Source organism: Cebus imitator, unplaced genomic scaffold (genome assembly GCF_001604975.1).
Source record: "Cebus imitator isolate Cc_AM_T3 unplaced genomic scaffold, Cebus_imitator-1.0 Scaffold236, whole genome shotgun sequence".
Classification (NCBI taxonomy): domain Eukaryota; kingdom Metazoa; phylum Chordata; class Mammalia; order Primates; family Cebidae; genus Cebus; species Cebus imitator.
Genome location: NW_016107551.1, coordinates 1319217 through 1336706, shown reverse-complemented (window position 1 = coordinate 1336706; position 17490 = coordinate 1319217). Strand labels below are relative to the sequence as shown.

Below are 17490 nucleotides of genomic sequence, written 5' to 3'. Positions count from 1 at the left end.
CATGTTTTAATTTCCCTATAATTAAGCTTAGTGTAATATAGTATCAGTCATATTGGTGATTAATTCTGCCATCTCCATTCATTTAGCCAAAATATTATCCTCACAACTTTGCTGCATACGTATATTTTGTTGTAACAAGACTTTGTTGGGTTAGTTAAATCTATTGTCAGGTATTACAAGTTATGCAGGACTTGGTGATATCAGAAATTATAGTTCATCTATAGGACTTGGGGGCTACTCATTTTCTCTCCTTTAGTTTCCTCCTGTTACCTTCTCATCTGTTTTTGTTTTGTTTTTTCTTTTTTAAAAACTTTCTGTGGATTGCTGTTAGGTACAGTTTTTGCTACGATGACACAATCAGTGCACTGAGAAGCTCTCATAAGAGGAATCAAACACAATCGCATCCAGATATCATTGTCGTAGACACTAGATGATTTTTCAGGTGTCCCAGCACATGTGTTGTCTGCTGGCACACCCCCCAGGAGGGGACAGAAACATTGGCACATCCGCAGGTGCCAAAAGGGGGCGTGTCTGGTTGACATCAGAAGAGAGAGCTTAAAGGGCTACCTTGAGGCTACCACTCTTACCTCCTTTTTGCTTCAAGTCACTCTTGCTGCTTCAATAATTTCTTTACTAAACATGGTTGATTTTATATTCTTTGGTAGTAATGGTCTCTTTCTGCTAAAAGAATTTTGCAGATCCTTCCTGGAAAGGCAGCATCTGCCAAAGCACTGCGATGGGCTGTTTTACCTAATGTTATTACCTGTTCCTTCATACTCAGTGTCAGTTCTGTCTACATAATAGTGATATGTGATGATATTTGATCTTTTGCTGTGACATAACCAGCCCTAATACCTAGTCTGGTGTTTAGACCATAACAACAGCTTCATATGTGGTGTAGCTATCATTATTAATAATAATTTTCATATCAGTATTAGATAAAATATTTGTATATAATTTTATTCAGTCAAACTAGTGTTGGTAGGCAAAAAGCAGTAAGCATAGCGTCTCACATTACCCATTCAGTGTTTGAAAAAGCAAACATAAAGCACAGTGCTGTCAGAAATAAAAGGGTAGTATGCACATTCTTCAATCTGTCGTGTTTTCTACATGCTCAGTGCTATTACATACTTTTATCTTCCCTCATCTAGATGGTTTCAGTTGCCTTCCATTTCATATTCATGACTCTTGTCTTGCTCCCTTTAGCCAATATTGCTGGCAGATACAATGTTTATACAATTAAGTTTGATCATGTTACTCCCCTCATTAAAGCCTTTAGACAATAGTTGTCAAACTTTACTGCATAAAGTCATCTGGGGTGCTTATTAGATTCTGATGTGTTTCTAAAGATACTGGTTCAGGTCTCATATCAGGCCCAGGAAGCTTTATTTCACAAGCACTCCTGATGATTCTGAGAAAAATACTGCTTTAGTGGCTCCCAAGCCTGCAGGATAAAGCCATGCCTCGTATTCTTCATCTTGGGCATTTGTGGTTTCAGCAGTATCCATCGTGTGATACTTCTGCCTTTGTCCTGTTTCACACCTGGCCATCATTCTGCCAGGAGTGCTCTTTTCATTGCTCATTACATCTTCCATGAGGGTTTCCCTGTCACCAGAGGTGGAGGTGGTACTTTCTCCATTGTGTCTCTTTCTTGTGCCTTACCTGTTTATGGCACCATTCATCCTACATTTTAATAATTGATCTACATATCATCATCTGTTTTGAATCCCATGACTAGAAAAAACATTTCTGACTCATCTTGGTACTCTCAGTACCTTGCACAAACACAAGACATAATAAGTGATATGTCTTGTGTCCCCCACACAAGGGGGAATGAATGAATTAGATACAAGAATGAGATTTGGAAAGTCTTGATTTTATTTCTGCATCTGTAACTTTCTGATTGTGTAGTATAAATTTATCACATGTATAACTACATAAATATGTGTGCTTAACTGTAGTATAGAAATATTCAGAGCAGAGGTTTGTACACAGAAGGTAGTGATCTGCTTGAAAAATTTGTAAGTAATTTCAGGAGAGAAGCCACTTGAAATATTTCTTGCAGGATGAGTAGAAGTATGTATGACTTGAGTGGCAGAAGAGAGATTCAGGAGCGAGCATGATCCTGGCATAAGCATATGCAGAAATACAAATGCCTGAAACTACTTGGTCCTGGAAAGTACAAGTGGTTTGATTTGGCAGAAGTTATAGGGATGGTGGTTAGAGATGAAATTGGAAGGGTAAGCGGCAGTATCTCTTGGAGAATGTTTTGTGCTTTGCAGGTAAGTCTGGATTTTATCCTTGGGTTCAATAGAATGTTGAAGTCTCTTAAGCTAGACAGAAACATGGTCAGAGGGGAGGAAATTAAGATAGAAGAGAGACCAGTTAAGGGGATTTGTGGTAATTTTATGACAGAACAGCTGATTGGCAATTCAAAATAATTTTACTAAGAAAATTTTAAGGCTCATCAAGTGAAGCAATGGGAGTGGAGAAGGGACAAAGAAATCTGTAACTGGGTGTGATCAATTGGTTCTAAACACCACTGCACTTGGACCAGCCAATTGCATACAGTTTTCAAAATATTCTTTGTTCATTCTGCTGGGTACTGTGATAGGTTTGAGACTATACAAGATGACTAAGACATGATTGGTCCCTGCTTTTGAAATGTGCCTATAGAGTATAGGAAAATGTAAATATCTAATTACATAAATATGGCAAAGACATACAAATATGTGTTATAGACATAAAACATTATGGGAACTGGATGCACTGTGGACTAACTTCCTTGGCAGAATTAGTCTTTCTTCCGTCCCCAAATTTACTGGGGGACAATTGACAGATTGTCAATTGTGTATATCCCAGGTGTACAGTGTGATGATTTGATATACATCTACCTTGTGGAATAATAGGGTGTCTATGGAAGAGAAGGGATTGGAGGTGGAGTAAAGGAAGAGCATTTTGGGAAAGGGAATAAGTAAAAGGATCTATATGCGAGGGCCCATTGTTATGGTCTTAGGGCCTATTTGTTAAAGTTTGGAAGGTATTTGGTATCAAACTGTAATGGACCTTGAAAATTGTGCTAAAGGAGTGCACATTTTATTCTAGAGCTTTATTTTCTAATAAAGTAATATATATTGATTATATGATCATATACAATCCAAGAAATATATGGAAATCCAAACAAAATGCTCTATAATTCCATCACAAAATTGTAATATTTTCAGGGATTTCTTTCTTTTCTTTCTTGCCATGGATATATATGTGTGTATGCATATATGTGTGTGTGTGTGTGTGTGTGTGTGTGTATGTATATGTACTTAAGCATTAAATATGTGAAACTGGAATCATACTTGGTGTGTTGTGTGTGTGTGTGTGTGTGCACATGTACATGGGCATGTGTGTATGGTTTCATCTTACTAAAATTGGAACATGAGTATTTTTCTACATGGTTAGATGTGCTCAGGAAAGATGATTTGTAAATACTGTTATTATATGATATGGCTATGAATAAATTATTTACCAGTTTCCTTATTGTTAGATATTTAGATTGTTTCCAATTTAAAATAATGTATACTGTTTCACTGAACATCTTTGAACATAAATCCTTGTCTTTATTTCTGACTATTTAAGATAGGATCCTGGAAATAAATATATTGGATCAAACAATTTCAATTATAAAGGCTCATGAAGCATTTTGCCAAATTACTCTTTTCAAACTATATAAAATCACGCCTACAGTGTAAGAGGTTGACTTTCTCTATACTGTTCTTAGTGTTTACTGATTGATAGCTTACTAATTGCATCTTGTGATCATTTTAACTGTTGTTTCCTTGACCACTAATTTGAGCAGCACCCTTTATTTTTCTTTTACTGTCTTTGCTCTTCGTAGTTTTTTTCTTTTGGCAATAGTATTCTTATTGCTTTTAAGAAATGTTTGTATTTATTAAAACTCTTTATCAGTCCTAATACATCTTATTCCTATTTTTTGGTTGTCATCTAACATGCTTTTTTGTAGCAGTTGAACTTTTACGTATGTTCAGAAAGTCCATTCTCATCTCAAGATCAGATAGATACTTAGCTATATTTTGATTTCGTTTTTTGTATTGTCTAGTTTTCTTAATAATTCATGATAATGGAAAGTTTTTGGTAGAAGAGTTACACGATTAGATTTTTGCCTCAGAGAGAAGTCCGTGGCTCTGTGGAAGTCACATGTTGGAGTAAGGAGAGACTCGGGACAGTGAAACCTGTCTTGAGCAAAGATAAGGGTCTGACGTTCTGTCATGACAGTGGGATAGATTCCCAACTGTTGAATCGGGAGGCACAGCAGGGTTAGTGAGGGGGTGGATATGAGCACGTTAAAATGTGAGGTAGCTGTTCTAGGACATCCCAATACAAGCCATTGAAGTTACGGGATTGAAACTCGTTTAGGAGAGTGGTCTGGCTGATGATGGAAATTAGAGAGCCATCTACATATAGGTGATAGGTTCCATGTGGGAGGAAGAATGAGTTATGAGGGCAGCTGCCTGAGAGGGAGAGATTGACAGAAGTAGACTTACCAGGAGGTACTCTCCAGGATGCTGGAGAGGGAGTTTTTTATTATTTCTTTTAGTTCTCTGTCTCTCTTTTTCTTTCTAGCTCAGCAAAAAATAACAATGTTATATACTGCAAAGACATTAGGGAAGAGAGGGACTGAAGAATTGTCATTGGATTAGTCTACTACTTTAAGTAAACTTGGCTGAAAGGGACAAATTTGGCTAGAAGAGAAGAGAAATAGAAGAGGGAGCATGGTTGAAAGATAGCATTTTTTTTTTTTTTTTTAAGAATCTAAGTAGACTCTAATATGTTCTTTATTCAGGGAATGGAATCTTTGACTGGGGAGAGATTGAAGGTAAAATGGAAAAAGGAGGGGTATGATTGATGGTTGTAGCAACTTAAAGGGTTGGGAGCCACGGTAAACAGATTATTCCATCAGGTGGAACAGTAGTATATTCTAAGAGACAGAATCTGCTCATAAATTATTGAAACAAATTTTTATCTGTCCTATGAGTAAAAATACTCTTCTTTAATAATAAACTGTTACTTTCTTGGTTTTTAAACTAATTGGCAATTTTATGATTGTTTCAGCATAAAGTTCTTCTAATTGTGTAAGCTGATAGCTTTTACATGTTGCTGATTGGCGAAGTTAGTGTGTTATCTTTCATGATATAGATTCCCAGAAATACAGCTTAATAAGCATGTTAATTTGTCTGATTATTTATTGTTTATTAATATATGAAACTAAGCACTGTTAATTATAACTATCTTTTTAAAATATTTATTACAGGGAAATTTACCTAAATATTCTCATAATTCCCTGATGGTTCAAGCAATAAAGACAAACCTAACAGACCCGGACATACATGTGCTTTTCTTTGATGTGGAAGCGTTGATTATTCAACTCCTGACTGAAGAAGCCTCTAGGCCGAATACTGCGCTTATTTCCCCAGAGAATTTGCAAAAAGCATCTGGCAGTTCAGACAAAGGGGGCTCTTTTCTAACTGGAAAACGAGCAGCGGTTCTCTTCCAACAAGTGAAAGAAACGATCAAAGAGAACATCAAGGAACACCTCCTTGATGATGAAGAGGAGGATGAGGAGATAATGAGGCAGAGAAGGGAAGAAAGTGATCCTGAATATCGGTCCAGCAAATCGAAGCCATTGACCCTATTAGAATATAATTTAACTATGGACACTGCAAAGCTGTTCATGTCCTGCCTCCATGCCTGGGGTTTGAATGAAGTACTGGATGAAGTTTGTTTGGATCGCCTTGGAATGTTGAAACCCCACTGCACAGTATCATTTGGTCTCTTGTCAAGAGGAGGCCATATGTCACTGATGCTGCCTGGTTATAATCAGCCTGCTTGTAAATTGTCACGCGGGAAAATGGAAGTAGGAAGGAAGGTGCCAGTGACTGAGGGAGTAGGAAAGGGAACTTACGGAGTGTCCCGAGCCGTCACCACACAGCATCTCCTGTCTATCATTTCTTTGGCAAATACTTTAATGAGTATGACCAATGCAACTTTTATTGGTGATCATATGAAGAAGGGTCCTACCAGGTGTGACCATGATAGTTTCATTTTTATTCTTAAGTTTCCAAAAAAGAAACCTGTTTTGTTTTTGCCATTGTTACTCTTTTTTGACTTTATACAACTTGATTACTTTAGTGTCATCTCAGTTGTTTACTTCTACATTTTAAAACACCAGTTTCAAAATGCCTGGTTAAAACATAATAAAATTATACACTTTTATATATTTGTTGACATACTTAGTTGTTACTTCTAAAAATTTGGAATAAGGGAGTTGGTCGTGTAGGCTAGCCCTTGTAAATATAATTATAACATGGTATGTACTTGAAGTTTGCCCTAATATTCAATTCAAAATATTTATTTGAAGCCAGGCATGGTGGCTCACACTTGTAATCCCAGCACTTCGGGAGGCTGAGGCAAGAGAATCACTTAAGGCCAGGAGTTTGAGACCAGCCTGAGCAACATAGTGAGACCCTGCCTCTACAAAAGTAAAAATCAGCTGGGCGTGGTGATATATGCATGTAGTCACAGCTACTTGAGGGTCTAAGCCTGGAAGTTCAAGGCTACAGTGAGCCATGATTGTGCCACTGTACTCTAGCCGAAGCAGCAGAGTAAGACTCTATCAGAAAAAAAAAAAAAAAAGCCATCTGGTTAAATGCTTCTTATTGTAATTTATATGTAATGAATGACGTGTTCAGAGATTTGGTGTCAGAATTTTGTGAGAAGTAGAGTCAGAATTTTTCAATAGAGAAAAAACTGTTTTAAAAATGCAGAATACTATTTTGATATTTCTAGAATACTTAGCCTCGATAAATTTCTTTTTATCAAGACAACTTTTTATTATACTGAGTGTTTACCATATGAAGAATTAAAATTCTAACAAATACTCACATAGCACTTAATTTGTTTCAGTCTCTGTTGTAAGCACTTTACAAAAACTAACTTGTTAGTGCTCTTTACCCTATAAGGTATGTACTTTTGTTATCCCCTTATTACAGATAAAACTGAGACACAGAGAGATGATGTAACATGCCCAAAGTTACGTAGCTAGTAAGTGGAATATCAGAATTCACAACTGAGACAGTCTGCCTTTAAAGTCCAAGATTTCTTAATGCCTCATGACTGTTTCCAGGTTTTAGGACTGAATGCTTTTAATCTTTCTATAAATTCATTTGGATTAATGATGTGGAGTAGTCTGAAATCTCAGCATCTGAATATTGAAGAACAAAGGGTTAAGTATGTTGGAAAATATTTCTTAAACTAATATAAAGCACAAATTGTACATGTCAGATTTTTACTTGCTAATCATTTAGTCATTTGAAATAGAGAACGTCAGTAGGTACAAACCAAAAAAAATCTTTCTGAAACAGTAAATTGAAAATGTTCTATGTATGTTTCTTTGTGATTCGTTAAGAAGTAGAATATTTTATATTTTATATAGTTCTGGAAATATGACAACGTCAAAGTGTATCATATTTTTCTTCTTCTTTTTTAAGGCCACCTAGACCAAGCACCCCAGACCTTTCTAAGGCAAGGGGTTCCCCTCCAGCTTCCAGTAATATTGTGCAAGGACAGATTAAACAAGGTAAAATTAAATCTTATTAAGTAATTGACATGACATTTTAGCTCTAGAAACTGAGGAGGCAAAGCTAATGTATAATCATAACATTTGTTTGTCTTGGATTGTTAAAAGAGAGAAAAGTTGTTATATTCCAGATGTAAATACGGATAATTAAGATGTCAGTTAAGAATAAATCAGATTTATTTAGAAAGTGATAAATGAGCATATTTCATGTAACTTTATTATACTGTCTTTGGCCTTATTTTTATGCATTAGGGGCACCTTAACTTGACAACAGTAGTGTTTTAATTGTGTGTATCTTGAGTTTAAAAGTTATACCTATTTTTTAAACTACATTTAGAAATGCTTAAATTCATAGTTCATACTATAGCTAATCTCCTGCCATTTCCCCATAGTTCATGTGTTGTGATTCACAAGTGGAAATCCTTGTTAAACTATTCTTTTTATGTTTTCTTTTTATTTAAGCCATTATATACTTTAACTTTTACCTATAGCTTTGTTTTTCATTAGGAGATAGAAGAAAAGTTGACTTTCTCTTCCTTTATTCCTTTACTAATAATTCCTACGTATTCCCGAGTATAATTAATATACTTAGATGTTTCTGAGCATATCTTTTATATTCCTACTAAGACTGACAAATGAGCTAATCAAGAGAGTTGGGGAATTATGTCTCTTTAGAGAACTTTGCTTTAGGCAAAGAGTTAATACTGACTCTCGGAGAATGTGATAGAGAAAAGTAAAGAAGCAAGCAGAAGATGGGCTGATGCAGGTTCTGCTTATAAAATGGTGGCATACTGGAATTTTTCTCCCCACCACTGAATTTTTTTTTTTTTTTTTAAGTTTGAAAGAGTCAAACAGTAGCTTTCACAAGATTTGTTAAACAGTAGACCCCCAACTTTATATCTTGTAGTTTTCCCCTTTGACAGAACAGGGACTTTTTACTTCGCTGATTATATGAGACTTACTTTAACATCCTTAAATGGTGTGCTTGATTTTCAGTGTTAGGCACTGTCAGGTGGTTCTCATTATGGAAGATAAACTCCACACTTTCCATGCCATTCCCATCCATCATTTCCAACCCCACACAGCCACCCTTCTCATTTCCCTGACCTCTAATTAAAGTTATAGGATCATTATGTCATAGTTTATATTAAACTATATAAAAGTTTTCTGATAGTTAAGGTTAGATTACATTTTATTTCACACTTGCAAGTATAAAATGTTCATATAGAAACCATGAACAAAACAGAAATGTGCAGCGATTTTTTTTTTTTTTAGAAGCGGAACACCCTTCTAACTATGTGCATGGACAAAGCTTAGAACATTGCCAGCACTTCAGAAGTTACCACCTAAGATTTAAATTTCGAAACTTATTTGTTTAATTTTGCCTGTCTTTTGAGTTTTATATAAATTGAGTCAACTATACAGTATGTATGCTTTTCTGTTTGGCTTCTTTTGTGACATTTATCAGTGTTGTTCCATTTGATTACAGTTTGTTCATTTTCATGGCTGTGTAGTATTCTGTTGAATGAATAGATTGCAGTTGTCTTTTTGGTCATCAGACATTTGGATTGTGTCCAGCATTTGGTGTTCATAAATGATTCTGCTATGAACATCCTTGTATTTTAAACTTAGTGTATATTATAAACATTTCCCTTTTGTCTATAAGTAAAAGTGGAATTTCTGAGTATCTTCAGCTTTAGTAAGTAATGTTAAAATGTTTTCCTAAGTGTGAAACTGATACATATTCATCACAATGGCTAAAGTGAAAAAATATTAAGTGTTGACTAGGATATGAAGCAATGAGAACTCATATATACAACTGATGAGATATCCTAGCCAACACCTGATATCTTCCCTCTTTTTCATTTTAGCCATTTTGATGTGTGTATAATAGTTTCTCATGTGTTTAATTTGCATTCCCTGATTGTTTAGTTTAAACACATATGTTGATTACTCAATTCTGTATATTTTTTGTGAAGTAAATGTTCAACTCTTACATATTTTTCTGTTAGGAGACAGGGTCTTGCTCTGTCACCCAGGCTGGCATGCAGTGGCACAATCACAGCTCACTACAGCCTCCATCTGCTGGGCTCAAGCAGTCCTTGAACTTCAGCCTCCTGAGTAAGTGGGACTGTAGGTGCACACCACCACGCCTGACTAATTTTTTCTATTTTTAGAAGAGATGGGGTTTTGCCATCCTGCTCAGGCTGGTGTCAAACTCCTGAGCTCAGGCAATCCACTCACCTTGGCTTCCCAAAATGCTGGAATTACAGGCATAAGCCATTGCATCTGGCCAGTAAGATTTCTTTATAGATGATGGTATGTTTCTGGGATGTTTTATTTCATTGATTGGTTTGTCTAGCCTTGTGTCTTAACTACTGTTGCTCTGTAATGGGATTTGATATTCGGTAGATCAAATCTTACCACCTTATTCATTTTAAAGTGTGCCTTGGCTATTTTTGTACCTTTGAATTTCAATATAAATTTTAGAATCAGTTTCTCAATTGCCATGAAAACCTGTTGTGATTTTAATTGCAATTATATTGAATTTAGATAAGTTTGGAGGTAATATCTTTATGGGATTCACTCATTAAATACATCAACTTGATATGTCTGCATTTATTTAGGTGCTTTTTTAATCATAACTCATAGTTTTATGTGTAGATGTCTGAAATATATATATATATATATAAATATAAATATGGGATTTGTATATTGGATTAAAAAATTTTTCTCAACTGATATTATTTAACTCTTTTTGACTTCTGTGCCCCAGTATAGAAATCCAGTTGATTTTTTTATATTAATATTGTATCAAGCAATCTTGCTGAATTCACCTATTGATTAAAATAATTTACGTGGGGATTCCTTTGAATTTGGGGTAGTCGTATGAGATAACCATTTCCCAATCTTAAAAAGTTTTAAGCCTTTCATAATTATGATATTTCCTGTATGCTTTTATAGATGTTAAGAAACTAGCTACCTTTTATTTCTTCTTTCCTAATGTTTATCATCAGTGTATTTGGATTTTATCCTACTTTTCTATATCGACTGAGATGATTGTATAACTTTTAATTTTCCTCTATTAATGTGGTAAATTTAGAACATAAACCCAATCTTGCATCCTAGAATAAAATCAATTTTGTTGTGCTGTTTTATTGCCTTATAAAGTATTTGATTTTATTTAGGAAGACTTTTTTTTTTAATATTGTGCTTTAGGTTCTGGGGTACATGTGCAGATCATGCAGGATTGTTGCATAGGTATACAAATGGCAATGTGGTTTGCTGCCTCCATCCCCCTGTCGCCTACATCTGGCATTTCTCCCCATGTTATCCCTCCCCAAACTCCCCACCCTGCCCACTGTTCCTCCTTTGCCCCACCCAACAGACTCCAGTGTGTGATGCTCCCCTCCCTGTGTCCACGTGTTCTGATCATTCAACAGCTGCCTGTGAGTGAGAACAATGCAGTGTTTGATTTTCTGTTCTTGTGTCAGTATACTGAGAATTATGGTTTCCAGATTCATGCATGTCCCTACAAAAAGACACAAACTCATCATTTTCTATGGCTGCATAGTATTCCATGGTGTACATGTGCCACATTTTCCTTGTCCAGCCTATCATCAATGGCCCTTTGGGTTGGTTCCAGGTCTTTGCTATTATAAACAGTGCCACTATGAACATATGTGTGCATGGGTCTTTATAATAGAATGATTTATAATCCTTTGGGTATACACTCAGTAATGGGATTGCTGGGTCAAATGGAATTTCTATTTCTAGGTCCTTGAGGAATCACCACACTGTCTTCCACAATGGTTGAACTAGTTTACACTCCCACCAACTGTGTAAAAGTCTTCCTGTTTCTCCACATCCTCTCCAGCATCTGTTGTCTCCAAATATTTTAATGAACGCCATTCTAACCAGCATGAGGTGGTTTGTCAATGTGGTTTTGATTTGCATTTCTCTAATAATCGGTGATGATGAGCATTTTTTCATGTTTATTGGCCTCATATGGCTTCTTTTGAGAATTGTCTGTTCATATCGTTCACCCACTTTTGGATGGGTTTGTTTTTTTCTTGTAAATCTGTTGTAGTTCTTTGTAGATTCTGGATATTAGCCCTTTGTCAGATAGGTAGATTGCAAAAATTTTTTCCTGTTCTGTTGGTTGCCAGTTCACTCTAACCATTGTTTCTTTTGCTGTACAGAAGGTCCGGAGTTTAATTAGGTCCCATTTGTCTATTTTGGCTTTTGTTGCCAATGCTGTTGGTGTTTTAGTCATGAAGTCCTTGCCTATGCCTATGATCTGAATGGCTTTGCCTAGGTTTTCTTCTAGGGTTTTTATGGCGTTAGGTCTTATGTTTAAGTCTTTAATCCATCTGGAGTTAATTTTAGTGTAAGGTGTCAGGAAGGGGTCCAGTTTCTGCTTTCTGCACACTGCTAGCCAGTTTTCCCAACACCATTTATTAAACAGGGAATCCTTTCCCCATTGCTCGTTTTTGTCAGGTTTGTCAAAGATCAGATGGTTGTAGATGTGTGACATTGCCTCCAGGGCCTCTGTTCTGTTCCATTGGTCTATATCTCCATTTTGATACCAATACCATGCTGTTTTGATTACTGTAGCCTTGCAGTATAGTTTGAAATCAGGTACCATGATGCCTCCAGCTTTGTTCTTTTTGCTTAGGATTGTCTTGGCTATGCGGGCTGTCTTTTGGTTCCATATGAAGTTTAAGGTGATAGTTTCCAGCTCTGTGAAGAAAGTCATTGGTAGCTTGATGGGGATAGCTTTGAATCTATAAATTACTTTGGGCAATATGGCCATTTTAACGATATTGATTCTTCCTAACCATGAGCACAGAATGTTTCTCCATCTGTTTTTGTCCTCTTATTTCGTTGAGCAGTGGTTTGTAGTTCTCCTTGAAGAGATCCTTTGTTAGTTGTATTCCTGGGTATTTTACTCTCGTCATAGCAATTGTGAATGGGAGTTTGCTCATGATTTGGCTCTCTGTTAGTCTTTTATTGGTGTATAGAAATGCTTGTGATTTCTGCGCATTGATTTTGTATCCTGAGAGTTTGCTGAAGTTGCTTACAGTTTAAGGAGATTTTGGGCTGAGATGATAGGGCTTTCCAAATATACAATCATGTCGTCTGCAAATAGAGACAATTTGACTTCCTCTTTTTCTAATTGAATACTCTTTTTTTTTTTCTTGCCTGATTTCTCTGGCTAGACCTTCCAATACTACATTGAATAGGAGTGGTGAGGAGAGGGCATCCTTGTTTTGTGCCAGATTTCAAAGGGAATGCTCCCAGTTTTTGCCCATTCAGTATGATATTGGCTGTAGGTTTGTCGTAAATGGCTTTTATTATTTTGAGATAAGTTCATTCAATACCTAGTTTATTGAGAGTTTTTAGCATAAAGAGCTGTTGAATTTTGTCAAAGGCCTTCTCTGCATCTATTGAGATAATCATGTGGTTTTTGTCTTTGGTTTGTTTATGTGGTGGATTATGTTTATAGACTTGCATATGTTGAACCAGCCTTGCATCCCTGGAATGAAGCCTACTTGATTGTGATGGATAAGCTTTTTGATGTGCTGTTGCAATCGGTTTGTGCCAGTATTTTGTTGAAGATTTTTGCATCTATGTTCATCATGGATATTGGCCTGAAGTTTTCTTTTTTCGTTGAGTCTCTGCCAGGTTTTGGTATCAGGATGATGTTGGTCTCATAAAATAATTTGGGAAGGATTCCCTCTTTTTGTATTGTTTGGAATAGTTTCAGAAGGAATGGTACCAGCTCCTCTTTTGTACATCTGATAGAATTCAGCTGTGAACCTGTCTGGATCTGGACTTTTTTTTGGTAGGTAGGCTATTAATTTCTGCCTCAACTTCAGCTCTTGTTATTGGCCTATTCAAGGTTTCAACTTCTTCCTGATTTAGGCTTGGGAGGGTGCAAGTGTCCAGGAATTTATCCATTTCTTCCAGATTTATTGGCTTACGTGCATGGAGTTGTTTGTAGTAATCTCTGATTGTAGTTTTTATTTCTGTGGAATCAGTGGTGATACCCCCTTTATCGTTTTTTATTGCATCTATTTGATTCTTCTCCCTTTTCTTTATTAATGTGGTTAGCGGTCTATTTTGTTGATCTTTTCAAAAAACCAGCTCCTGGATTTGATTTTTTTTTTTTTTTTTGCTTCAGTTCTGCTCTGATCTTAGTTATTTCTTGTCTTCTGCTAGGTTTTGAGTTTTTTTGATCTTCTCTAGCTCTTTCATTTTTGATGATAGGGTGTCAATTTTAGATCTTTCCTTCCTTCTCATGTGGGCATTTAATGCTATAAATTTCCCTCTAGACACTGCTTTAAATGTGTCCCAGAGATTCTGGTACGTTGTGTCTTTGTTCTCATTGGTTTCAAAGAACATCTTTATTTCTGCCTTCATTTCATTGTTTATCCTGTTGACATTCAGGAGCCAGTTGTTCAGTTTCCATGAAGCTGTGCGGTTCTGAGTTAGTGTGTTGATTCTGAGTTCTAATTTGATTGCCCTGTGGTCTGAGAGACTGTTATGATTTCTGTCCTTTTTCATTTGCTGAGGAGTGATTTATTTCCAATTATGTGGTCAATTTTAGAGTAGGTGTGATGTGGTGCTGAGAAAAATGTATATTCTGTGGGTTTGGGATGGAGATTTCTGTAGATGTCTGTTGGGTCCACTTGGTCCAGATCTGAGTTCAAGTCCTGAATATCCTTGTTAATTTTCTGTCTCATTGATCTGTCTAATATTGACAGTGGAGTGTTTAAGTCTCCCACTATTACTGTGTGGGAGTCTAAGTCTCTTTGTAGGTCGTTAAGAACTTGCTTTATGTATCTGGGTGATCCTGTACTGGGTGTGTATATATTTAGGATCGTTAGCTCTTCTTGATGCATTGATCCTTTTATCAATATTTAATGTATTTCTTTGTCTTTTTTGTTCTTTGTTGGTTTAAAGTCCATTTTATCAGAGACTAGGACTTCTGCTTTTTTTTTTTTTTTTTTCCTCTCCATTTGTTTGATATATCTTCCTCCCTCCCTTTATTTTGAGCCTATGTGTGTCCTTGCATGTGAGATGGGTTTCCTGAATACAGCACACTGATGGGTCTTGATTTGCCAGTCTGTGTCTTTTGATTGGAGCATTTAACCCATTTACATTTAAGGTTATTTTCATTGTGTCAATGGTCTTTACTATTTGGTACATTTTTGGAGTGGCTGATACTGGTTGTTCCTTCCTATGTTTAATGGTTCTTTCAGGAGCTCTTGTAAGGCAGGCCTCATGGTGATGAGATCTCTCAGCAATTGCTGGTTCATAAAGTATTTTCTTTCTTCTTTTCTTATGAAGCTCAGTTTGGCTGGATATGAAATTATAGATTGAAAGTTCTTTTCCTTAAGGATGTTGAATATGGCCCCCACTCTCTCTGGCTTGTAGGGATTCTGCGGAGAGATCTGCTGTGAGTCTGATGGGCTTCCCTTTGTGGGTAACCCAACCTTTGTCTATGGCTGCCCTTAGCATTTTTTCCTTCATTTCAACCCTGGTGTATCTGATGATTAAGTGCCTTGGCGTTGCTCTCCTTGAGGAATATCTTTATGGTGTTCTCTGTATTTCCTGGACTTGAATGGTGACCTGGCTTGCTAGGTTGGGTAAGATCTCCTGGATAATATCCTGAAGAGTGTTTTCCAGCTTGGATTCATTCTCTCCATCACATTCAGGTACACCTATCAAATGTAGATTAGGTCTTTTCACATAATCCCATATTTCTTGGAGGCTTTGTTCATTTCTTTTCACCATTTTTTCTCTATTCTTGCCTTCTTGTTTTATTTCATTGAGTTGATCTTCAATCTCTCATATCCTTTCTTCTGCTTGGTCGATTTGGCTATTGAAACTTGTATATGCTTCCCAAAGTTCTTGTGCTATGTTTTTCAGCTCCATCAAGTCATTTATATGCTTCTCTAAGCTGTTTATTGTAGTTAGCATCTCATCTAACCTTTTTTCTACGTTCTTAGTTTCTTTGCATTGGGTTAGCACCTGTTCTTTTAGCTCTGAGAAGTTTGTTATTACCCACCTTCTGAAGCCTGTTTCTGTCAATTCATCAGATTCATTCCCCATCCATCTTTGATCCCTAGCTAGTGAGGAGTTTTGATCCCTTGGAGGAGGAGAAGTGTTCTGGTTTTTGGTGTTTTCATCCTTTTTACGCTGATTTCTTCCCATCTTAGTGGCTTTATCTCCCTGTGATCTTTGTAGTTGGTGACTTTCAGATGACGTCTCTGAGTGGATGTCCTTTTTGTTGATGATGAAGTTATTTCTTCGTTTTTTAGTTTTCCCTCTAACAGACCTCTCTGCTGCAGGACTGCTGGAGGTCCACTCCAGACCCTGCTTGACTGGGGATCTCTGGTGGGGGCTGTAGAACAGTAAGGGTTGCTGCCTCTTTCTTCTGTTATCTTCGTCCCTGAAGGGTAGCTGTCAGATGTCAACCTGAGCTGTCCTTTATGAGGTGTCTTTTTGGGTATATGGAGGTCGGGGAGCTACTTGAGGAGACAGTCTGTCCCTTATAGGAGCTCAAGTGCTATGCTGGGAACTCTGTTCCATGCAGAGCTACTGGGCAGGTAGTTTTAAGTCTGCTGCAGTGGAACTCGTAAGTGCCTCTTTTCCCAAGTGCTCTGTACTAGGAAGGCCAGCTTAAGTTCCTGTCGTGCTGCTGCCTTTTTTTATAGATGCCCTGCCCCACGCAGTAGTCTAGTCACAGTCTGCCAGCAGAGGCGTGGCTGAGCTGCCACAGGCTCTGCCCAGCTGCTGTGTGAACAGCCTCAGTAGTGGCAGATTGCCTCAGTAGTTGTGGTCGCCCTTACCCCCACTGAGCTGGACCGTCCTGGGTTCAGCTGCCCTTGCTGAGAAACTCTGAATCCAGAGCATTTCAGATTGCTTGTTTTGTGGGGGTGGTACCTGCTGAGCCAGATCGCCTGGCTCCTTGTCTCTGCCCCCTCCATTTTAGTCGAATGGGTTGCTCTGTCTCCCAGGCGTTCCAGACGCCAGTTGAAATGGCCGCCCAGTTTTGTGAGTTTCTGTGCGCCAAGCAGGCACCAGCTGAAATGCCATGCTGAAAACTCCTGGCGCTTTTCAGCCCAGGAATCTCCTGGTCTGTGGGCAGTGAAAATTTGTTTGGAAATGGAGTGGGCACTCGCCCTCTGCATTGTTCTTGCTGGGAACTGCACTCTGGAGCTATTCCTATTTGGCCATCTTGGATCCTCCCCCCGTTTTTTTTTTTTTTTCTTCCCTAATGTCCTTAGAAGCTTTCAGATTATTCAGGTTACAAAAACTGAGTTGTGGAATGTTTTTTCTTTTTTTTTTCTGTTTTCATGAAGAGTTTATATAAGATCAGCAACATTTCTTTCATAAATTCAAACTCTAGATCTAGAGTTTTCTTTGTAGGCAGTTTTTAAATTCTGGGTTCAACTTCTCTCATTGTTTGACTTTTCGGATTTTGTTTCTTCCATGTCAGTTTTGTTTAGTACATATTTAGGAGTTTCTCTGATTCAAAATTTTCAAATATATTGAAATTAGAGATTATAACATTGTCTTTTAATCTCTCTAGTCCCTGTAGTATGTCCTTTTTTTAATTCCTGATTTTTATAATTTTTTTATCTCTTTTCTTTTATTGCTGCATCAGTCTTACCAGGGAGTTATCAATCTTACTAATCATTTAAATGAACTCAATTTGACTTTATCCTTTCTAGTGCATATTTTTCCCCACTTCCTTAAATTCTGCTGGCTGTTTACATCCTACTTTATTTTTTGGATTAAATATGCTGGGGTTTTTTTTTTTTTTTTTT

General features: G+C 37.0%; 1 protein-coding gene across 1 annotated transcript in view; it reads left to right on the top strand.

Moving 5' to 3' along the window:
* The window catches only part of LOC108282193 (WD repeat-containing protein 7), a 138509-nt gene that overhangs the window by 101166 nt on the left and 19853 nt on the right, over window positions 1-17490 (top strand). Inside the window, exons 14-15 of the mRNA XM_037727678.1 lie at window positions 5324-6093; window positions 7560-7648. Coding sequence (XP_037583606.1) covers window positions 5324-6093; window positions 7560-7648 — 859 coding nt within the window. The remainder of the gene's footprint in view (window positions 1-5323; window positions 6094-7559; window positions 7649-17490) is intronic.